This window comes from Pituophis catenifer, unplaced genomic scaffold (genome assembly GCF_029215685.1).
Source record: "Pituophis catenifer annectens isolate HBS135680 unplaced genomic scaffold, rPitCat1.0.hap2 SCAF_7, whole genome shotgun sequence".
Taxonomy (NCBI): Eukaryota; Metazoa; Chordata; class Lepidosauria; order Squamata; family Colubridae; genus Pituophis; species Pituophis catenifer.
This window is the reverse complement of record NW_027256887.1, coordinates 56536442-56561886: the sequence shown is the minus strand read 5'-3', so window position 1 is coordinate 56561886 and position 25445 is coordinate 56536442. Positions and strand designations below refer to the sequence as shown.

Genomic DNA, 25445 nt, shown 5'->3' with positions numbered 1-25445 from the left:
AGTCTGTCCATACGTTGTGACTATGTAATATTATGAAAACTCTTTAATTTCACAACATATGAATATAGATTAACATAAGAACAACAGTTAAGAAGTAAACAATACCCCAACCAAGGAACTGCCAAAAAGGTAACAGTAAACAGCTCAACCAAAGAACATCCAAGACCCCTCCAACCAACCATAACAGGAACAGCCGCTAGAATATAAATTAGGGCAAACCCCACTCCTTACTAGCACTGATATTACCTAGTTTGGGTGATGAATTGTCTACAAGAAAATAACCAAGCTCAGAAAGTACCAAGAATCCCTTGTTTCAACCATAAGCTATAAATACTCTCCTTTATTACTAAGCCTAGAATATGGTCTCCTCTTGTTGGGCATTTTACTAACTGTTTTAGAGAGGCACCTTTTAATGCCTCCAACATATCCCTGATCCTGATGTGATAAGTCACATACAGGACTTATTGATGTTCAACTTAACCATACGATGAGGCTAATTACTGGGTGCATAAAATCTACCCTAGTTACTGGCTACCAGTTCTTAGTCACATACTTCCCCCGCACTTATGACGACAAGAAGCTCTCATTCGGGAGTATAGTAAGATCCTGTTAAATTCCTCTCTACCTATTCATGGCTACATTCCTGATCTCTTAAAATGCCGATTAAAGTCAAGAAATCCACCACTCTTGACAGCGCTTAAGCTGCTGGCCGATCATCAGAACACCACACAAAAGTGAATAGAAGCGTGGAGTAGCTATTCGCCCCAAGATATTTTTTAGCATATTAATCCTAATAATATACCTCTAGGATTTAATCTACCCCGACACACATGGGTGACATACAATAGGATTAGAACGACTCATGGGGTGTGTGCCGACTCCTTGTATAAATGGGGAAAGACACCTTCAGCGCAATGTGATTGTGGGGGCCCCCGATAGACTATCCAACATATAGTGAGGGAATGCTCTAACAGAAGTATCCAGGAGATTATAGGGACTTCCTCTGCGTAACAATGATAGCTACTGACTGGTTCTCCAAACTCGACATTAAACTCTGAAATGTTATTTCTGTTTTCCTCTTAGGTTTTCTTATTGCTTTTTTAAAATTGTTTTAATTGTTTTAACCTGTAAAAGTGAAGTGTTTTAATATTGTGTGTGACCAGCCATACGCTAAATAAATAAATAAATAAATAAATAAATAAATAAATAAATAAATAAATAAATAAATAAATCCCTGATCCTGCTTGCAAGTGCAATTGGAAGATTCTAGATAAGATTAGGCATGTTGAATTTTAAATGTTTGAATCCTCCATGATCAGGCTGCTTAAATAATATTGCTATCATCTTTTATCTGAACAAGCAATATCCAGAATTTTGATGGATTTAGTCCAGGATGTCTAAAATGAGTATTACCATGCTGTGTGTGCTTATCATAGTGCACTAAAAAAAGAAAAACCTTTTAAGCTATACCCATATAATATTTTCTTGAATTTGTCAAGAATGGAAAAATCAGAAGTCCAAGCAGTTTAAATGAATATAAAGGTTTATTGCTTATGCTGTTTACAAGAATCTGAACTAGTAATGGTTAAAGCAAATTGGGGTAGATAAGTGTCAATGGAATTCAAGGTGGACTGGATTTAGATTTCTTGGGGCATGAAGGGACTCAAGAATGATGGTGTGTTTGACCCCTCCCTCAGGCTGAGCCTGCACATCTACAGAATTATTGCAAATTATTGTGAATTATTGAATGATCGTAAAAGTAACTTCCTTGTCAGAATTCTTGCCATTCACAACAATGCAGTCTGCAGACTCAAGTCTTTTCAATAGCCATTCCCATGAAGAAGAAATGTTCTTGTCACGTACACAGTTTACCACAGACCAATGCTTTGCTGAAAACAGAAAAGCTAATGCTCTTTTAAAATTACAAGTAAAATGCCGGAGAAATAACTGGATCAAGATTGGAAAAAAAACATGTTTATCATTTCTTTGCAGCCTGTGATTCAAGCTTTGAACCCCAGAAAAAGAAAAGTCCAAGTAAAAGCAAACAAGTTCTTTTACTTCAAAAGGATTTTATACTGTAGCTGTAGAAAAAGATACAACATTCTAACCAGGAATCTGCACTTGATTTGTAATTTGTATTTCTGTGTCATGCTAAAGTCTACAGATTTTTTATCCATAAAGGTTGACTGAAAGCATATTCAAAAAGGTATTCTTTTTTGCCTCTAGGATATTCTTGAGATATATAATACTTTGTAATAGTCTTAGTAAAGAACATTTACTTTGTAGCAGACTAGTGCCATCTTGTGATCTACCTGGAATACTGAATTTTCTTTTTTGGGGAAATTTTGTTTTACCAGTAGAAGAGCTAGTTCTAGTTACTTAGTTGGGTAATGAAACATCGGTAAGAAAAGAACCAAGCTTGAATTTGTCTACTCCGTAAGATCTAGTAAAAGAGGATTGCTACATTCCCCATATTTGGGAAAATGTCATCTACAATGATCCCTTGCTTGAGCCTTCTTAGAGTTGTCTTACATGTCTGAAACTATTCTCAGGTCAGATGGTCATTGGTTAATGACTACTCATTCAGCAGTGGTTCAAACTTGCAATGGCATTGAACAAATGATATTTATGACTGGTCCTCAGAGTTCCATCCATTTCAGCTTCCTTGCAGTCACTTGGTCAACATTTGTAACCTTCTTTGCTGGCTTCCAACAAGAAAATGTGAGGAAGTTGACAGGAAGTCACATAATGACTTTGTGACATTTGCACTAATGGCCTACAGTGATTCATTTACCGGCAACATTGAGTGCTGGAATTGCTGTTGCAAAATGATATACAGTCATGTGATGCCATGTTTTAAGACCACATTGCTTAATGATGGCAATTCTAATGCCAATTACCATAGTTAATTAAGGACTATTTGTATTAAGATCATATACTTCATGTTATGTTTTTGAACTGCTGACTGTTCATGGCTGTTCAGAGAAACATTTGGGTATGCTTGAAGATTCTTCTGTCAAACATTAAAACATCAGGGAGGCATATTTTTAAATTTAATTTAATTTTTGTTATTATCAGTAAGCTGTTAGTCTTTAGAAATCTAATAACATATAACTTGAATGAATGGACTATAGTGGAATCACTGGCTAAAGTACAGGGGGCTCCTCTAGGGGGAGTAAAGAAACATTCCAGTTTGGAATTGATTCGGGAGACGTAATGTCTATGGTCAAGACAGATAGTTCTTGTAATATAAGTGATGTACAATAAAATATCTATTTGGGCCTATGCACAAATGGTTCTGGCTGCAGGTATCTGACATGGATGGATGAATGGATGAATATTGGTTTTTCACTGTCTTTCAGAAATAAATTTGAATGTTTTATTTAGCATATTTTATTTGCAATGTACTCTCTTTTGGTACATGCAATCCTTTTATCTGCTACTGCTCATATCAAATATTTTCAAAATAGAACTTCATAGAGAATCTAATATAGTTCTTGAAGGGTACCGGAAGAAAAGATAGTGAAGAAAAATCTGGTACTTCAAAAGATCAAAGAAAGGGAATCAAAATGTGATTAGGGAATTAGGATCTTGGAAAAAAAGAAGGTATATGCAATGCGGAAGTAGAGTTGGAATATCAGAGTTGAATCATATGCAGCTTGTCAGCATGAGATAACCATCAAGAATCAACAATTGTACCAAAAAAGAGTAGACAATAGATAAAACTAGTTTTCAAAGCCAGGGAAGTAGTAAGGAACGAAGAATAGGCCAGAATTTATTACTATTATCGAACAATCAAACTATATAGGAGCACACCAAATCTGATAAAAATTATGTTGCTCAGGAGAGGTTCAACAGGAACGGGAACTTTTTCTGTAACCTTTCTTTTCCAAGAAGATTCAGTGGCCAGTAATAACATAGGGCAGCCATGCATGCCTTCTGTATGTGATATCCAGAATTCCCAGCAATTGCTTATTGCAGGAGTCCCCAGCCCCTGGTCTGCAGTCCAGTACTGGTTCATGGCTTGTTGGGAACCAGTCCGCAAAAGCGGCAGGTGCCTGCATGAAACCATCTCTTTTCCATCCTCCCATACTGCTGCCATCGCTGCCAGTCTGCGGACCTGGAAAGGTTGGGGACGTTGAGTTATGGTGCCTAGTTATAAACAACTATTTGAAATTCAGTGGTTCATGAAACAAAATTCCAGTCTTAGCAATTCTTTGTAGCTAGGGAGATAGTTCACAGAACTTATAAGAGTGACCTTTTTTTAACTATTATATGATTGAAGGAAGATAGGAGTTTCAAAATCTTTAACTGTGAACTTCTAGTATGAAACATTTCTGTATTTCCTATGATTTATATTTGTTTTGTAATATAAGATCTAGCCATTAACTACCAACTTCCAAATTAAAGCATGTCTCAAGAGAGTAAACCTTTTATGAATATATAATTCCTAATCTCTCATTCAGTGATGATTTAAAGAGTATGATGATTATAATTGTTATAATCATTTCTAAATTTCTTAAACACATCTGCTTCCTGCTTTTTAGCATTGATGACAGTGTTGTAAGAATAATTTTGTGGTTGTTTTGGTATATTTTGTGAGCATGTGCTATAAATTCAGTTTTGTAAAGGAATCTGTCAATCCTTAGTGCATTTTTAAAATATTTTTCAGGGATGTAGTTATCAAATTACTTCAATATGAAGCATCCACTAATGTGGCAGATAATAAAGGGTATTTTCCTATACACTTGGCTGCTTGGAAAGGAGATGTAGAGATTGTGAAGATTCTTATCCATCATGGGCCATCACATTCCAGAGTGAATGAACAGGTGATACTATTAAATTTATTTGTTTATATCTTCAGCAAACACAAGTAAGTATCCTTTTGTTCTTACAGAAATATGACTGGATTCATATGAAGTTCCTTCATGGCAAAGCATTATTTATCTGGGTAAGGGTTATATGGATGAGAGGTTTTATACAATATAGAACAATTTTGCAAACATCTGAAATCAAAATAGATTTTTTTTTTTTGTAATTACTATGGTATTGTATTTAGTTCAGTCTTCTTTTTTAGCAGATCTTATTTTATCATTGAGATAATAAAAATAATATTTGGAACAAGTGCTATTGATTTTTATAGATTGGTTGTGCTTCAGAGAATCATTGTAATTCATGGTTTAAATGAATAGCAAAATTCTATTGTTATGCTAACAGTTTTGCATCTTAAAATCAAAAGAGACTGAAGTAATATTAAGAGCAGGTCTATTTAAATTAATAGTGGCAAATTATTTCTGTAAATATTTTTTATGAAGAATTTTAAAAACTGGGAACTTGTAACAACTTTCCTACTATCTTTAAAAATTTGTAAGCTCTGCAAAATGTTAATTCCCCCCAACCATCTTATACACAACAATATTGAATATTAAACACTCTGGTAGCATTTCATAAAATGAGATATGTATACTATTCAAATCTACATTAGATTTGAATTTATTTGAATGGCTGCTTATTTCATTTAAGTGACTCTGGGCAACTAGCAATAGCTTAAAAAAATCAAATAAAATAAATTAAGAACCAATATAAAGACATATAAAAATGATCTACAATCGATTAAAAACATGATCAGCAGTATAATTCATCATCATATCTGTTGTTGCTCAAAAAGTCTTGACCATTATGTACAGTCTGATAGAATGGTCTATTAGATTGCAGCAGATATAATCCTAGAAATATACTACCACTTCCATGTAGTCCCTTAGAATGATATTAAAACAGCAAAAATTCTTACTGGCTTTTCTCTCTTTCCAAACTCTAAGTATTATCAGACAATGTACTCTAGAAATGCATGCCATTCCCATTACAGTATTGTTTTCTAAAGAGTTTGCGTCTAGAAAATATTATAGGCATAATAGGATGGCAAAGGGTAAGCTGTTACTACCTTAAACTGGTGAAGAGAAAAAGAGTTGTTTTTTTGCATCTGTAGCTATTACTGTGTAAGACCATTAAGAGGCAAGGAAACCGTTCTAATCATCCTTCTTCCTTTCTCCTAAAATATATTTAGGAAAAGCTAGAAAAAATAAATATACTGTAAATCTGATGAATCTAGAGAAATTTTCAAGTATATTTAATATAAATGAATTTTACAAAATGGAAAATTTGAGTATTTAGCTTGTTTGTCAGATTTCTAATTGAAAAGAGCATAGAATGTATGACCTTTTAAAATAACTTTTATTTCATTGTTAAATTGGGGAAAAAAAGGATTCAGAATATTACTTTTACATACTGTATTTCCTATAGTTTTGGTATAAGATCATCTTATGTAGAGTTTCAGAATGTTGAAAATAACATTTATTCCCAGGAATTGTAGCCATAGAATATAGTAGCTGCTTTCTTTATAGGCATGTTTATGAAAAAGAAAGAAAGAAAAATGTATGAAAGAAAGTTACTGTATTTGAAATTATAGTTTACCTCTGGTTGCTTTTTTTTTTAAATCGAATTGCTCAATTGCAAGTACTGGACAAATTATAAATTTAAAATCAGAAAATTGGAGTGATAAGTATTACTTATGACAAAGAGTGTAATGTTAGAATAAAGAAATAACAGTATATTCATAAACAATCATTGGGTAGGTGACTGTGATGTTTACTTGGCAAAATGTTATAGTATATAACTATAGTAATATAGTAAACAACTACGTGAATAGGCAGAGAAAGAAAGTTATGTGACGTATAGAAGGATTTTCTTGGTTTTTTATATGTAAATGAGGAATCAAGTTTAAAAGTAAACTTGTTAAACAAGTATTTGAAGTTGACATTTTAAACAATTGGTTAGAAATTATGTTGAAATACAATCCCTGATTCACATATAACAAGCCAGGAATCTGTTAAACATATCAGGATTTGTTACTTTTCTGGAAATATGGATGAAAAGAAACAAGGTCCTTGTTTGTTGTTTATTTTATTTTGTTTGTTTATATATTGCCAAAACCATAAGGACTCATTGTATAAAACTAAATATAAAGCTATTAAAGCTATAAAATTAGTAATGCAACTTGATAGAATCAGCCTAGCATCCATATTAACTGAGCATGCAAATTCTTAAAAATAATAAATCTTGCTAAATTGTGAGATCTGTGGGAAAACTTGGTTCTTAAGCTTTTCTAAATATTATCCAGGAAGGTGCTGTCCAGTTTTCTGGGGATAAAATAAAACATAGGAATGGGATGACATTTAAAAAAACCCAAGCTTTTCCCCCCACTGTCATTTCATGGAAGGAGATAACTTCAGTGGTCCTTTTTACAGTTTACATTTATTTCTGAAGTATTTTGGAGATACTTACAGGAAAATCACAACACATTTTAATATACCCATTGAAATAGTTTTAGCATGGACATTATCTTAAGAACATGTGTATATATAGACCAGTGTTGGCGAACCTTTTCGGCACTGAGTGCTGAAACGGGAGCGCGCGCCTATGCGTGTACACGCCAGAAACCAGAACAGCAGCTGCCCTGTGTGCATGTGCGCACCAGGAAGATCATCTGGTCTTCCTGGTCTTCCAGTTTCTGGCGCACATGCACACACAAAGACCAGCTGGCTGGTGCACATGTGCATGCCAAAAACCAGAAGAGCAGCCGCCTGGCGTGCATGTGTGCACCGGGAAGATCTTCTGGTTTCTGGTGTGCACATGCGCACTGGCCACCTGATCTTCCAGTTTATGGCATGCATGCGCATGCAAAGACCAGCTGGCTGGCGCGCATGCACGTACCGGAAAGTGGAAGAGCAGCCACAACTGCGCATGTGCGTGCTGGGAAGATAATCTTCTGGTTTCTGGTGCGTGCATGCGCACTGGCCAGCTTGTCTTCGTGCATGCATGCAAGCCAGAAACCAAAAAGACCAGGTGGCTGGTGCGCATTCGGGTCAGAAACCAGAAGATCATCTTCCTGGCGCGCACATGCGCACCGGACGGCTGCTCTTCTGCTTTCCGGTGGTCCCGCGTGCATGAAGACCACCTGACCGGCGTGCCAGAACCCAGATGAGCAACAGGTGGCAGCTCATGTGCCCTCAGAGATGGCTCTGTGTGCCACTTCCGGCACGCGTGCCATAGGTTCACCATCATGGATATAGACTATAAAATATATAAGATAAATAATGAACTGATATTAAGTTTTTAAAAATGCATTAAAATCAAAACAGCAATAACCACAATCCAATAATAGGGGAACGGATGTTTACAGAGAACAGTAGGACATATCCAGGCTGGAATAATTAACTCTCAAATTCAAGAATTTTCTATCTAGCTCTGAAAGGCATTTTAACAGCAATTTGATCTCTTGAGATATGGCATTTCAAGTAAAAGTGCCACATCTTGTTTATTATCTCAAACATAAAGAGAGGTAAGCAAGATCTTCAACTAAAATAAATTTAAAATTTAAATTTATGTTTATTTGAGAAGAATTATTACTCTTTTTAATAAATAAATATTAATGCAGAATTATATTCTGACTTTAAGCCTTTTATAATCTCATTGACATATGTTTTATGTGAAGAATCACATAAACTGGGTTCATATCATAATAATCTTTAATGTATGAAAATATCAAAAAGCCATATGGAAAGTAGAGAAGTTTCAAAAACTGTTTCCTGTTTTCTATTCTTTTCTTGTCCTTTGTGTGTCTTGTTCTGTAAATCTGTTGTTTTCTATCTTCCTTATTTCTGTCTTTCTCCTTGCTTTCTACTTTCCCTTCCTCTTCCTTTTTCTCTTAGGGTCAACTCAGCAGTTGCAGTAGAACTGCAACAGAGGGGTTTTATCAATGACATTGACACAAGATTGAAATTGACTAGACACTCTCAGTTGTAGTCAGTTTCAATCTGCATCTTGAGTCCCAGGTAAAGTCATCCTGAATTTTGCTGGAACATGCTCTTTGCAAGTATTTTTCATGTACATTGAATTGGGTAAAATGTATAACCCAAACTCAATGTGTGCTTTTCCAGATACATATTTTAATTCCTGTAATTTATGTACATGAATTATCAAAATAACCATCTATGAGAAATTGAATACCTCATTGCATATTTAAATTAAGCAATTATGCATGCATGGCTTATAAAATATATTCATTATGCTTGTGGCTGAGACTGTTCTACTACATATTTTCTGGCAAAAACCTATATTGCAAAAATATAATTAAATTGGGAAACCCAATACTTGTATATGAACACAGTACTTTTTGTTACTTGTGTTAAATATAATATCTATCCAATGTAAACAATTGTAATAACACAGTTGAAATGATAGGACTGAAATAAAGTTTGTTAAGATACTAGTTGTCATGATTTGCAATTTTTAATATCTTTATATTGAAAACTGATTAGAAGAAGAATGAGAATTTGATATTGGTCTTCAGAGAATTGATGAAATTAAAGTATAACTTATTTTTAAAATATTTCTATGGATTAAACTATAAATCTGGATTGTTCTTTTCCTGGAAAATAATGGCTGATCACTGTGTGTATATTTCAGGGGTGAAATGCTCCCGGTTTGCTCCTGGATTGCCCGATCCGGTAGCGATGGAGGTGGGTGGTTCAGAGAACTGGTAGCAAAAATCCCTGCCCCCCCCATGCTCAGCTGTGCCGCACAATCATCAGAGGCTTTTTTTTTTTACTTTTAAAAGTATTTTTTCTACAACCTCTTCGGCCAAAAAATGCTTTTAAAAGTAAAAAAAAAAAAAGCCTGATGATGGTGCAGCTCAGCTGGGATTGTCAAAGGCTTTTAAAAGAACCCCCCCCCTTTTTTTTAAAAAAAGCCTCTGCCGATCAGGCAACTCAGCTGGGATTGTAAGAGCCTATTGAAAGCATTTTTTACAACCTCTTTCCCTAATGGTTTTAAAAGTAAAAAAAAAATGGCCATGCCCACCCAGTCACATTACCCCCACCACCAAGCCACGCCTACAGAACCGGTAGTAACAAATATTAGATTTCACCACTGGTATATTTGATTATATTTATAAGTGACCCCCCAACACTACCAGCTTCCCAACACTAAGAAATTATTTCAATATATGTGAAACTGAAAATATAATACTTTTCATATATCTTTTTGTCAGTTCATTTCCTTAAAGAGACATTTTAATTCTAAATTTGACAAGTAGAAATATTTATCTACTCATCTAGATTTTTAAAAAAATATATTACTGTTACTAGTAATGCTCTGGAATGAAAGATGTTTCTGTCTGCCCTAAATATTAAGCAATATTTTTAAAATTTGATATTCTAAAATAGAACCAGCATCAATAATGTAGTGTTTCAAGCAAATCAGATCAAGGTTTTTTTAAATTATTTTGGAAATATATATAGCCACCTATCTCACCAAAGTGGCTTTAGGCAATGCACAGAAGGTTAAAATCAAAATCATAACCAAACAGTTAGTATTTAAAAATTTCAATATTAGAAAAACAGTGACAATAACACCCACAAATAATCTGATTCTGTGCCATGTAGAAGAGCTTTACAGGTGATAGCCAGCACCTTAAATTATACCTCACCTTGTATTACACCTAGAACCTAAATGGAAAACAATTCAGCTCACAGAAGTATTAAATTGGCATATCATGGCATGCCCCAAACCGCCAGCTATTATTGCACTTTGGACCACTTCCAGTTTATCAAGGGCAGACCCATCTAAACCACATTAATGTAAAATCCACCAAGAAGTGCATATGGCATTAATGACTGTAAATAGGGCATCCAAATCCAGAACTGGCCTCAATTGGTTCGCAAAATGAACCTGTGTAAAGACCTTCCTAGCCAGACTACCATCTCCCCTTCCAGCGGGAGTGGTGAGTCTGGGAAGACCCTCAAATTGTGCTCTAGCTCTAAAGATGGAACATCTGTAGATCCAAGAGTCAGGTCTTAAAACCCATAATCACCAAATGAACTGAAGTATGTTCTTCTCCATCTAGGCTTCCATAGCTTCTGGGTACCAATAGCATCATTTAGTCAGTTCAGGGCAAAAATATATAGTTGAATATCATTGCTGTATTAATGACACTTCACCCAGTTTCAGTGGATGACCTCTCCAGGAGCTCATGGAGAGGTTAAATAGGAACAAAGAATGAATAGAGCCCCGAGGAACCTTGTGAAGCAGGGCATTCAGCCATGGAACTCTTCCCACCTACCAGAGTGATAGGAATGAGTCCTGAAGAAAGGAGAACTGGTGCAAGAGCATATGTTTCACTCCCAATCCTCAGAGCAGACCCAGAAGGATACCATGACTGATATTATCAAAGGCCACTGGGAGACTGAGGGCCAGGATGGATACATTACCTCCATCCTGAGTCTATCAAAGGTTGATAAATATTGTCTGTATGCTATTACCAGGACTGAATCCTGATTGAAAGGTGTGCAACTAATTTGCTTCCTCCAGGACCATGAGGAGTTACGAGACAACAAACTTCTCAACAACCTTTGAGGAGATGGGCAACATATAAATTTAATAAATAAAATAAAACTTGAAAAAGGAAAATTGGAAACCAGATGAGAATTACCCAGTTCTGTTGGTGTCCAACAATGGCTTCTTTAAGAAAAAGTGAATGATTGCCTCTTTCAAGGCACACCTTCCACAAAAAGGCATTCACTACCACATGGATTCAACCAATTACTTCCTGGGATGTCTTGACTAGACAAGAGGAGAATGCATCAGATTATTTAAATAAATATTGTAATTAATATTGGACATTGACATGAGATGGAGAAATATACCTGATAATATTTGTTTGTTTGTTTATTTATTTAATCAGTTAACAGAATAACAGAGTTGGAAGAGACTTTGGAGGTCTTCTAGACAACCCCCTGCTCAAGCAGAAAACCCTATACCATTTCAGACAAATGGTTGGCCAATCTCTTCTTAAAAACCTCTAGTGATGGGGCACTCACAACTTCTGGAGGTATTCCACTGATCAATTATTCTAACTGTCAGGAGATTTCTCCTTAGTTCTAGGTTGGTTCTCTCCTTGATTAGTTTCCATACATTGTTTCTTGTCTTGGCTTTAGGTGCTTCTCGTCCGTCTTTTCCTTAATACCAAATTCCTGTAACAGTTCTTCATATGTTTTAGCCTTCACTCCCCTAATCATCTTTGTTGCTCTTCTCTACATTCTTTCTAGAATCTGTTTTATTTTGTGGCAACCAAAATTGGATGCAATATTCCAAGTGTGGTCTTTCCAAGGCATTATAAATTGGTATTAACACTTCCTGTGTTCTTGATTCTATCTCTCTGTTAATGCAGCCTAGGACTGTGTTGGCATTTTTGGTAGCTGCAGGACATTGCTGGCTCATATTTAAATAATTGTCCACTAGGACTCCAAGTTACCTCTCATAATTACTACTATTGAGCCAGGTACCACCTATTCTATATCTCTGCATTTGGGGTTTTTTGCCCAAATGTAGAAACTTACTTTTCTCATCATTGTTTTGTTTTGTTATATAAGGCCAGGTGTTCAAGTCTGTCAAGATCCTTCTCTATCTTGAGCTTATCTTTTGGAGTGCTGGCTATTTCTGCAGCATGATGTTGTCTGAAAATTTGATGTGTTCCCCTTCTATCTGCTCATCTAAATCATTGATAAAGATATTGAAGAATACTGGGCCTAAGACAGAGCCTTGGGTTACTCGACTGCACATTTCCTCCGTGTATTGCAGATGCTGTTCCATTAAAGACTAAATATTGTTTCCATTAAGGTCTGCACATTGGTCTGTCGTCTGTTGGTCAGCCAGTTATGAATCCCATTTATTGGTGATGCTGTCTAACACACATTTTCTATCTTATCAAGTAGTAGGTTGTGATTTACTTTATCAAATGCCTTATTAAAGTCCAAATAAATTACCTTTCTCTGCTCTATTTATTTTGTCACATTGTCAAAGATTGCAATAAGATTTGTCTGGCATAATCTGTTTTTGCCAAACCCATGTTGGCTTTTGGTTATGACTTTGTTTGCCTCTAGGTGTTCCCAGATTCATTGCTTGATTATCTTTTCCAGAACCTTCCTAAGTATTGATGTCAGGCTGACAGGTCTCCTGGATCTGTTTTTTTCCCTTTTTTGAAGATGGGAAATACATCAGCCCTTTTCCAGTCATCTGGTAGTTTCCTGATGCTCCAGGAGCTTTGAAAGATATGGTTCAATGATTCTGAGATCACATCAGCCAGTTCCTTTAGAACCTCAGGGTATAATCCATCTGGTCCTGGTAATTCAAATTAGTACAGAATGGATAGGTGTTCTTCTACCATTTTCTTGATTATTTTGACTTGCATTCCTAATCTGTATTTTAATTTTTTTTTTATAGGTTGGACTATTTTTTTCCTTTTGTGTAAAGACAGATGCAAAAAACGAGTTAAGCAGTTCTGCTTTCTCCTTGCTGCTCTTTACCTTCTTGCCATTTTCTCCCATTAATGGATCAATCATTTCCTTGACTTTTTGGGGGTTTTTTTTACATGATGAAAGAAGCTTTTATTGTTATATTTGACTTTTGTCACAAACCTTAGTTCATTTTGAGCTTTAGCTTTCCTGACTTTATCTTTGCAGGTTCAGGCTACTTGCTGATATTCTGCCTTGGTGATGTGCACCTCTTTCCACTTTTTATACTTGTCTTTTTTGTCTTTCAGTTCATCATAGAGTTCTTTGTGTAGTCAGGCTGGTTTCTTTTAAGATCTCTTATTTTTCTTTTTCATTTGAATGCTAGACAGGGCTTTTATAATCTCACTTTTCAAAGTTTTCCAAGCTTCTTGAGTTGTTTTGCCCTTGAGGATTTTCATCCATGAAATCTTTCCCAAAGTCTCTCAAGTTTGTTGAAATCAGCTCTCTTAAAGTCCAAAAATCTAGTTTAACTTTCTTCTATTGCTTGTGCTTGCATAATGTTGAAATCCATATTGCATGGTCACTCCCTCTCAAGGTTCCTGTAACTTCAACACCACCTATCTTTTCATCTGTTAGTGAGAATTAAGTTCAGTATGGCTGACCTCCTAATTCCCTATTCTATTTTTTGGGAGATAAAGTCATCTGCTAGGTTTGTCAGGAATCTGTTTGGTTTTTCACTAGGTGCAGAGTTTGTCTCCCAATTGATGTCAAGGTATCAAAAATCTATTTCCTCTGCTTGGTTAGGTGTTCTGTAGTGTACACCTATGGCAATGTCATTCCCCACCCCCTTTTATACTGACCCAAATGCATTCAAGGCAGTTTTCATCATTGTTCTATTGTATTTCTATAGAGATATAGTTATGTCTTATATATAGCTAGTCCTTTACTTGCAACAGTACATTTAGTGACCATTTGAAATTACAACAGCACTAAAAAAAAGTGACTTATGACCATTTTTCACACTTACGACCATTGCAGCATCCTTATGGTCATGTGATCAAAATTCAGACACTTAGCAACTGACTCATATTTATGACGGTTGCAGTTTCTTGGGGTCATGTGATCACCTTTTGTGATCTTATGACAAGCAAAGTCAATGGGGAAGGTGGATTCACTTAACAACCATATAACTAATTTAACAACTGCAGTGATTCATAAATGTGGCAAGAAAGGTTGTTAAATGGGGCAAAACTCACTTAACAAATGTTTCACTTAGCAACAGAAATTTTGGGTTCAACTGTGGTCGTAAGTCGAGGACTACCTGTATAGCACAACTCCACCTCCCTGCAATACTGCATTCTAACCACTATGCCACCAGGACTCCTTTAATACCTTTTAATTGATTTATTATTTGTAATATTTGTAAATTGTTACCTTGTGTTGCAAGGTTTTATTGCCTGTTCTACAACTGTATCAGTATGAAATTATGAATGCAGTTTTTTCACACAAAAAATAATTCTTTTTATAATATAAATATGAATTATAATTAATAGGAGGGTAATGAATTCTAATGGGTAGGTGTGTAATTTTAACAAGCACTAATGCTACAATACAATGTACTTCTTTAAAAATACTATAAAAAACATGAGTATTGCTTATCTAATTAAGAGATATTTGTATGAGGTTATACATTGTGTTTTGGTTGCATGCAAATGTTTTCTTTGAAATAAAAATGAAAAATGGCTATACTTATTTCTATATATTTCTATAGTAATCTGTAGGAATGAGATATATGAGATATATGGACAGTTCACATGAATGCATTTTAGATATACTATAGATGGACTTGTCTGATATAATAGTTTGGTTTCACTTTAAATATCCTGTTGTGTAATAGAAAGCACTTCAGCTTATGATTGTATCTTCAATCCTTATTATCACTCAAAAACTGGCATCTAAAGATTTGCAGTCTGTCCAGTGTGAGTTTTAATGTACTTACGGAGAAAATTAATGAATCTTTGTGTAAGCAAAGGAATTCTGTTCATGCAATGCAATTTTAAGATCCAAGCAGTAGAAATAGGGTTACTTTGAAGACAATCTTCAAAATTGTATAATTAAGCTTTCTATCAGTCAATGGGTATTGAATTGGCAGAAAAAATAGCTTTCAATATCAGACAATAACCACTGAGATTAATAATAAAATGAATATCTTTTGTTTTGATTGTTTACATATACAAGTAGCCCTTGACTTACCGCCATTTGTTTAGTAACCATTTGAAGTCACTGAATGTCACTGTCACTGAAAAAAGTAACCTATGACCGTTTTTCACATTTACAACCATAACAGCATCCCGATGGTCATGGATCAAGATTCAGACGTTTGGCAGCTGGCATGAATTTATGACAATTGCAATATCCAGGGGTCATGAGATTACCTTTTGTGACTTTCTGACAAGCAAATTCAGTGGGAAGTCAGATTCACTTAAGAACCATGTTATCAACTTAACAACTATAGAGAGTCACTTAACAAGTGTGGCAAAGGTTGTAAAATGAGGCAAAACTCACTTAACAACTGTCTTACTTAGCAACAGAAATTTTGGGCTCAGTTGTGGTCTTAAGTCGAGAACGTTCGTCATGCACAAATCCTATCCTGATAGCAGTAACTCAGAATGTGAAGCAATGCTTTTGTTTATGTTTTACGATTTTTAATTTTACCATTGAGACAGAATATATAAGAATGGTATTGGAAATAGTTAAGTACAAATTACATTTGAGCAAAATATGCAGATACATTTTCAAGTGAAACTTTATATACAATCAAGATTTGTGTCCCTCTTTCTAATGAACAGATTGCATCATTTAGAGAACAAGAGAAACTGAGGTAACAGAACTAATTCATCTAAAGGCTATTAGCAAAACTAATTTTTGATTTGCTGCTAGATCTGCTCAATGTGTTAAAAACATGCCTCAGAAACTATTGTATTGTATTATAGTATTCTGGAGAAGGCGTTTAATTTTTTTCTCTTTTAACAGAACAATGAAAATGAAACAGCTCTTCACTGTGCTGCCCAATATGGACACTCAGAAGTGGTTGCTATTTTGCTTGAAGAACTTACAGATCCCACAATAAGAAACAACAAATTAGAAACTCCATTGGATTTGGCAGCTTTATATGGCCGACTACGGGTGGTGAAGATGATAATCAATGCATATCCAAATCTGATGAGCTGTAACACAAGAAAGCATACTCCTTTACATCTTGCTGCACGTAATGGTCATAAAACTGTGGTACAAGAGCTACTAGAAGCTGGAATGGATGTCAGCTGCCAAGTTAGTAATTTTTTAAAAAATGTTGCACTATTAAAATAAAGGATGGCAAATCATATGACCCTATAGTTTTACATTTAACACATTCATAATGGCAAATAATAAGCACAACTTATAACTTGTAGTTTGGGCATAACAAATGGCTTTTGCCCTCAACTAAATTATGTTTCCTAATATTTTTTGAGGGGGGCAAGCTCAGTAATACTTGGACTCCTGTAAAAAGCAGGTTTGTGACTCAAATCTGATTCAGGAATGCACTATCCATCACTCTCTTAAAGTGTCTACAACAGCCACCTGGTGCTAGATAATTAAAGTTTCACAACTGTACTAAAACTTGCTGTCCTGATTAATCATTTTCCCAGCCATTTAGAGAAAGCTTTTAAAATTAATCTTTATGGTGACTTATTTCTCCCACAATATTGATAGGCAGGCCATAATTTTATTAACAGTTAGAACCATTCTCGGTTGCAGTTATACCTATCTCTACAGCATAAGACATTATTAAGGGCTCAGCTCTAGATTTTCTTTAGCCTTTTTCAAATTGTTTAGAGCAAAGAAGCAGATAGCCTGGCATCATCTTTCAATATATTAGATGTTCTCTGTGATTCTGGCTCAGCAATAGTCAGCTTCCAGGGAACAGTATTGGCTTGATTTGGCTGCCAAGGATTTCTTGCCAGTTATGACTAAAAATCTTAGCTCTCCAAACCCTGAATCTTATATTCAAAACCTAGCTTCACAACTAGGGTAAAGAACAGGACATGACTAGGACGTTCACTGCAGCTCTGATTTCCATTCTTTGTTAAGACAGGTTGGTTAATTGTAATCTTTTTGTATGGAGAGGAATCACCTGTTCATTTTAACAACCATGTTTATATCTGTCCTGTTAGGCACATGTTAGTTTTCCCCAAGATTCTGTGAATTCTTCTTGTGGTAGAGTTCATGTAATTTTTTTCCCTTGTGCTCCTGATTGTTCCTTTCTACTTTAGCACTTTAGAGCTTCAGATTGGTTCTTCCAATCTTATTGTCCAATCTTTAATAGCTGCCGAATTTCTGAAGGCTAGGAGAACATCTGGAAAACTGCAGGGGCATAATTAGATCAGAATACATATACAAATGACTTGTAACTTAATCCTTCTAGAACTGAAGCTAAGAGTGCTAGATGGATAATCCCTGAATGAACCTAATTCCCTTATTTGAGAATAAAAACATATGAAGGAATGGTAGTACAATGTATTTGTTCTTGGAATCTTCCTGGAAAAATAGCATTATAGGGAGGGAAGGAAAAAGGAAGAAGTGAACTCTTGTAGAATTTAGGATGGGAAATCCAGTGAATTTAGATGCCTCAGACCCAAATCTTCCAGTATATGCTTGACTCTAGCGCCTCATAAATCTTTAAGTAGTTACCACCGTACATTTCCACTATATCTGCCAAGGGTTCAAATATTTGTCCTTGCTCTAGAATTTGGGCTGAGAAAGTTTGTTTACCAGCCCCATCCTTCCAAACAAACAAGAAAAAAAATGTACCAAGAGAACCAGGCACTCTGTGACCACCTGTTAAAACTAGCGATTGCAATACTTAATAATCAACATACCTGAAGAATCTTGATATTTTTGGTATCATGTTGCCCCATAGTGCTTTCTGAGAAGTTTGAAGGATCCTTGAGCTATTTGCTACCTTCCTAGTATAATATATATAACAGCATGCATCTAAAAGTTTTCCTTTGGAAGTTTATAAAGTGGGATTAATTTTAACTTTATTGACAGGTTCTGCAGCTAAATAGGCCAGCCTATGCCCTGTAGCTGAAACTACCATCCTAGAGAATTAGAGAATCTTCATAGAAGAGATCTCTCATACTTCTAAAAATCTTATCAACATTGATAATGCACCACCTATGCCAAGGGTGATACAATACCTCTGGGCTCAAACTAATAACAAAGGGCCTAGAATGATACAGAACTTCTAGATCAGTTCGAGGAAGGATTGTTAAATATAATCTTGGATGACCTGGTTTGGTCCTACTACATTATACAAGCTGATCCAATTTTGTGTAGGGATTCCTGGCTGCCTTGAAGCACACAAGGTATAGTGGATCCACACAGGTTCTGTCACCAAGTCTTAGTAATAACCATTAGCAAGAATTAGAACTTGCCCAGTGAGTAAGGTAAAGGTGTCCCTACAGGTTTTACCCTCTAGTTCTGACCGACTTTAAGGGGCAATGCTCATCTCTGTTTTGTAAGGTAACATTGTTTGGAGACGTTTCCATGATCATGTGGCCAACAAGAATCATGCCACAGCACAAAGCATAGGGCAAAAAACAGAATGCTGTAACCTTCCTGCATGCTTATATGTGGTACCTATTCATCTACTTCAGTAGTGGGTTTCAATCTTGGCCATTACTGGTTTGCTCATGGGTGCGCTTGCGTGCTCATGGGCATTCATGTGCTCACATGTGCACTGCTTCTGCACATGCGCAGATGCTTCTGTGCATGTGCAGAGCCGTCCGGGCAGGTGGGAGGAGCCTCCAGCCACCGCTACTGGTTCACCCGATCCAGGGCGAACCAGTAGCAACCCACCACTGATTTACTTGTATTTGAATGCTTTTGAAATGCTAAGTTAGCAGGAGCTGAGAAAAGTGACAGTAGCTCACTCTGACTCATGGCACTTGGGTCTCAAACTGCTGAGCTATAGACCTTTAATAATCTAAGATTCAGTGAGTATCATGTAGCAAATGTAAAATCATCCATACAATTTAGTAGCAGTCACAGTCAACTAACTGAATCTGAGAAGAACCAACAGCATTAGATAAGTGTCAAATGCCAAATTGGTACTCTAACAGTATACCCAAAAGTATTTCAAGGAGCATCAGGTGGCATCTTCCCTGTCAGTCTGAGGCATTAAGTTCAGGCATGAAATCGACAAACCTGAATAACTTCCAGATCCCATTAGAGCTATAGGTTCCATTATTGCCTGATCCAAATATATACAACCATCAGTTCTAGAATATTTTGCAGCTTCATTAACATTGCCTTTATGGACCAGGGCAGAATCCCTATATGCATAATACTGTAGTATCAGTCAAGACTATTGATGGATGCTCCCTGCAACAGTGATCTTGCATACGTAGCAGCACCATGAACAGTTCCAGCTCTTGGTCACAACAGCTGTTGACTTCCAGCTTATCTTGAAGCCTCTATGGTTGACCCAATGATTTCCTTGTCTACAAACACATTGGTATTCTCTGTCAAATGATGCCAAAAACATATGGAATCTTGTAGGCCACTCAAAGAAACCAGAGTCTCTGTTGGCCAAATATATGGTGTTCCATGATGCTTTTGCCAAGGTGGTCAAGCATCTTCACCTTCACTATTTACAGAACTGTCTCTCCTCAATTGTCTTTACCTGTCTACTCAATGTAGCAAGAGGAGCATGCTCTGAGTACTATCAGCTAAGGAGAATCAGTTTGCACAATATTTTGGTTAATCCAATGTTTCTTCTGTGTTCAAACATTAATTAGATATTACATAATAATTTGAAAGTAATGGATCAATCTGATAATCTTCATGATTAGTATAAACTCATTAACAGTAATTCAAATGGTATTTCATTATGATACTTTGTCATGTTCTTCTGTATGCATTTCATCTAACTTTCAAATTTATAGTACAGTAACTGATATTTATAGGCTATGTCTTTGTTTAACACAAAGCAACACTTGTTCATCAATTTGTACTGATTCATATTAGTAAGTTTACTATATAAAAATTTGTGGAATATTTTTTTGTATCACAATGATGTATTTTTAGACTAACTTAGTGGAACAAGGCAGGGTTAATGTCCAAAATGGTCCCTTCTATTTCTGTGATTTTATAAGTCTTCCACTAAACATTGCAGAATCTAGACTTATTGTAGTAGTCACTTGTTTGGACTGTCTTTTGGACTATGCCTTACCAACCAATACTAACTGTTGTGTCCTGCATACCTATTTTTTTGGAGGGGGGGGAGTAAACATATTTGGTCTGCGTACATATATTTGGAAAAGTGCATAATGAACAACTATTGCTTTGGTTGTTATGTTTACATGTACAGGGACTAAAATAATTTTTTTAAACCCACACAATTATTTTTATTCAGGGTGAGAGTAGTACTTTAATTTCACCATGGAAACAATTCCAAATTTTGAAAACATTGTACACTAAAAGGCAGAAAATATTCAAATCTTGACATGCACTCAATCCTTTTCTGCCCTGCTTTGGTGTTTACTACCTGCTGCCACTGTTAATTGTCTTGCTGATACCATAAGCATCATAAGATTAACGTAATTTATGTTACAAATAATAAAAAAGAAACTGTCTACAGTAGTTTGAGTAAGGAAGTAAACTACTGCATTTTTTTTTTTAAAATCTACAATACAGCTTGATTAAATTCTGCTGCATGACCAGTCAGGAGAGGGAGCCATAGAAGGAAAGTTGATGGTGTAGAATATTTATGTACAATTTCTGTTCCAAGTTCAATTACTTCCATTCCATTTTGCTCACTATGGCAGAAAGTCTGATTGTTACTACAATCATAAAATTGCTGGCATACTGCTTTTCATGTCTTCCTTTCATTCAGGCAGTTCTTCTCATTCAAAAATAGGAACATTATATTATAAAACCTTTTAAAAATCATCCAGAAGTACCATCTGTCTCTACATGTTGTCCTTTCTCTATCTCACAAAGCTCTCAAAGTAAGCTTAACATAGTTTTTAAAAAAAGAAAGAAAATAACCATATCTTTAAGAACCTGCCATTTTAACTATTTCACATTCTATCTTATTGTTAAATGTGATGGTCGGCATCAAAAAGTTATTCTAAATAAAATCAGGTATCAGTGAAGCAGTTGATAATTCATATTTTGAATGAGGTTTTCATAAATATTGATATTATCATTCCATTATATTGATTCTCATGGGTCATATTCCAGAGTTTGTATTATTATTTATTAAACCCCAGTGAATGATACCTCTGTAGTTAATGTTGATCATTACAGTTATTTCTGATTGCCGTAATTAGATTATTTTACATAACAATTTCTATTAATGTTTCCTTTTTCTAGACAGAAAAAGGGAGTGCATTACATGAAGCAGCTTTATTTGGAAAAGTAGATGTTGTACGCATTCTTTTAGAAACAGGTAAATAATGATTGCCCAACTGATTTTTAGTTATTTTTAGTTATTTCAAAATGTTTAAAAATGCTATTTAAACTTCTTTGAAACCAGTTTTCAGTTTTTATCCAGTTCCAAATGATCTCTTATACAATGACCTGACTCTCATACAGGAATTTTTCTTATTCTTAAATCAAATAGGTATTAGATATTAGGAATAATCTGTTTGTTTGTTTGTTTGTTTATTAAATTTATATACCATTTGACTTTCAGTGGCATTGGATGGCCTGAAATTGTTAAATATTATAGCAAGAAAACAACACAAAACAAAAAAGAACAAAGGTGGTAGAAATAACAAACCTGGATGGAAACAAAGAAAAAGAAATAGAGGGCTTCAGTCACACTTACCAGAGGGTTGCATGTTGTAAAGAGCTAGGCCTTCAGGCCCTTTGAAACTTTAGTAGGGTGGGGATCATTCAAATATCCTGGGGAATCTCATTCTATAAGGCAAGTGCTGCTACAGAGAACCTGTACTTTGTGTTTTGGTAGATGGTATTGTTTAAGCAAATGACACCAAAATATATCAAACCTGTCCAATCGGACGAGGCAGGCAGATACTATGGGAGACAGATGATCCTTCATTTTAATCAGGCCCTATGCCATATAAGGCTTTATAAGTAGCGACCAGCACCTTCAGTCATACCCAGAAGCAAACTGGCAACCAGTGCAGCTCATAAAGCAAACATATTACATGGCCAGTTTGGCATAATAGTTAGGGTGCTGACCTAGATTCCCTTAGACAGGAAAGCCAGCTGGGTAAATAGGAGGTAGTAGTATTGGTATGTCTGCTGACTATGTATACTGACTCTGCAAAATAACAACAACAACAACAACAACAAGGCATGCCCATCACTGCCTGCACTGCTGTATTCTGAACCAGCTGAAGCTTTTGGGTGGTCTTCAAGGGCAACTCAGGTAGAGCATGTTGCAGTAGTCAAATCCTAAGGTGATCAGGACATGAATGACTATGAAGAGTTGCTGATCTTAGAAGGAGTATAACTGCATATACCAAGGCTGGTGTTTAGTTACAGTATGTTTTAGGTGACTTAACGTAATAGAATAATGAAGAGATTTGGAAAATATTTAAATTTTGTATTTAAATATATGCATTTATATAGTTCATAATATAACATTTGAGAAGGCTAACTAATTATATGTGCATGAGCCAAAAAGTACTGTTTTGAATGTAGTTGTTGCCTTTTAATTAAATAATCAGGTATTTAAGTTTATGTTCGAGAGAACATTTATTTCAGAATAATATAGAGCAAATAGGAAGGGTATTTATCTAACAATTCCAAAGTCTGGCTAGTTTAGCTTGGGTAGAGCTGAATGATATATGTATTATCTGTGTTTGTGTTTCTGTAAATGCATATTAATAGTTTATTTTTCTTAAATTACTGACAGTACTGTTTGAATACCCACCCAGTTGATTTTAATGCAAGGGAAAATACTGAGAACAGTTCCCACATGATAGGACTGAAGATAGGAAACCAAGTGGCTTAGATCCAGAGGAGTTAAGTCATCTCTGTTCCCCAGGATATTCAAGGCCTGTTGCTGGCAAAAACAGCAATGCCTACCAAGCACAGGTTTGGACTAACTGGAGAGATCTATCTGTCTGTTGGCTGAATTCCTCTCTGTTGATCTCATATTTTGTTCAACTTGACTTAATCTCCTCACTATCTAGGCAGAAAATTTGGATTTTAGGATTGGAATCTTAAATGTTCCATATTATATCCCTTTTTTCCTATTTTCTATTCTGTATATTTGTTTCAGGAATTGATGCCAATATAAAGGACAATTTAGGCAGAACAGTTTTAGATATTCTGAAAGAACATCCATCACAACAGTCACTCCAAATCGCTGCATTGCTTCAAGGTCAGTCAGTTACATCATGTAAGTCATATAAAAATGATTAAATTACAAAAATCTCAATTTTATTTGTATTATTTTTATTTTCATATTATATATTAAAATTACCACTTAAGCATATTTGGTACATGGTACATTTAAACTCATCGATTTATATGGTTAACATTAAAGTAGAAATAAGTTTGCTTGAGAGCCTGTTTGGTTTGGTGGTTTTAAAATTCCAGGCTAGACATCAGGAGACCTTGAGTTCTAGTCCTGCATAAGGCATGAAGCCAATTGGATGACTTTAGTCCAGTCCTTCTCTCTTGGCCCTAGGAAGAAGGCAATGGCAAATCCCAAAAATGTTTCCAAGAAAACATTATAGAATTGTCCAGGAATTTGCCAGAAGTCAAGATAAACCTAGAGCCATGATGGCGAACCTATGGCACACGTGTCACAGGTGGCACGCAGAGCCCTCTCTGCTGGCACGTGAGCCATCACCCAGCTCAGTTCCGCACTGCATGTGCACACGTCTCCCACTGGCCAGCTGATTTTTGGGTCTCTGTCGCGCATGCGTGGGGGGCCTGCATGCGGGAGACGCATGCACATGCCCGGGGTGGAGGTCACGCGAGCATGTGGGGGGGGGTCGCATGCACAGGTGCAGAGGGAGCATAGATGAGTGCGGATCACCCCCCTCCGTGGCCCGTTTTGGCCCTAGCAGGCCTCCCTGCAGTCTCCTAGGACCAAAATGGGCCGCGGTGGGGGTGCATACATGCATCGGGGTCACACAGGGGATCATGCGTGCATGCACAAGGGAGCACGGGGGATCATGTGTGCGAGGGTGTGCATGCATTGCATTATCGGTGCAGGCATGCGTGCGTGCTCAGCACATGGCAACAAGAATGTTAGCCATCACTGACCTAGAGACACACATTCAAAGTATTTTAGTATAATTATTAAACATATGTATAATTTCCCCAATGTTATCACTATGAAGGGTTATGTGTTTTCTGTTACTTTCTCTGGGTTAGACTTTGCAGGAGATGAAGATTTACTTCATGATTATTTTTGTGGCTTCTTTGAGTATCTATTTATGCCTTTGCAAACTACTACTGTTTCAGTAGATTTCAAAGTGAGTTTTCAAAGCAGGACTGCTCTATGCTATCTACAGAATACTGTCAAATTCTGTAGCTTCTCTTTTACTTCCACAACATCATGAAAAACTCTCCAACTCTTCTTTCTTCAGGCACTATTGGATTCTGTAGTTTCTTCATTCTTTTTGTTTATTTTCCTCTTTATCTTTTTAAACTGTTTTCCATCTATGACTTCTAACAGGCATGATCTGTGTTGCCTTTGTTTGTATTAGGATCAACAGATATTGTGATTATTCCTAGAATTTTATTCTATAATTACATTGTAATTGTTCAACCATGCCTTAAACCTTGCTTTTGGAGCAAGCCCTATATTGGTTGTAGATTGCTTTCAATTTTTGAAACTGTGATATAAACGCCATCACTTGGCTCCAGTTCTGAATGCTTTCCTATTGAAATAGTGCTGACTCATGCTAACATACCAATAAGGATATGTTTTCTCATTTGAACCAAATAACTACAACTCCCTTCATTCTAGGCTCAGCATTCTCACATTTCCAGTGAGTTTTAATCTGAGCTGCCCTTAACCCTGGTCTAAAAATTCAACTGGTTATGATAATATTCTAA

The 25445-nt window shown here is 35.9% G+C and overlaps 1 protein-coding gene across 4 annotated transcripts in view; it reads left to right on the top strand.

Annotated features, from left to right (window-relative positions):
• ANKS1B (ankyrin repeat and sterile alpha motif domain containing 1B) overlaps positions 1-25445 on the top strand; it is a 281952-nt gene that overhangs the window by 28883 nt on the left and 227624 nt on the right. For all 4 annotated transcript variants that reach the window (XM_070947769.1, XM_070947771.1, XM_070947767.1 and 1 more), the window contains exons 3-6: positions 4673-4829; positions 16383-16679; positions 21771-21846; positions 23653-23754. In XM_070947769.1, the coding sequence (XP_070803870.1) occupies positions 4673-4829; positions 16383-16679; positions 21771-21846; positions 23653-23754 (632 nt within the window). The remainder of the gene's footprint in view (positions 1-4672; positions 4830-16382; positions 16680-21770; positions 21847-23652; positions 23755-25445) is intronic.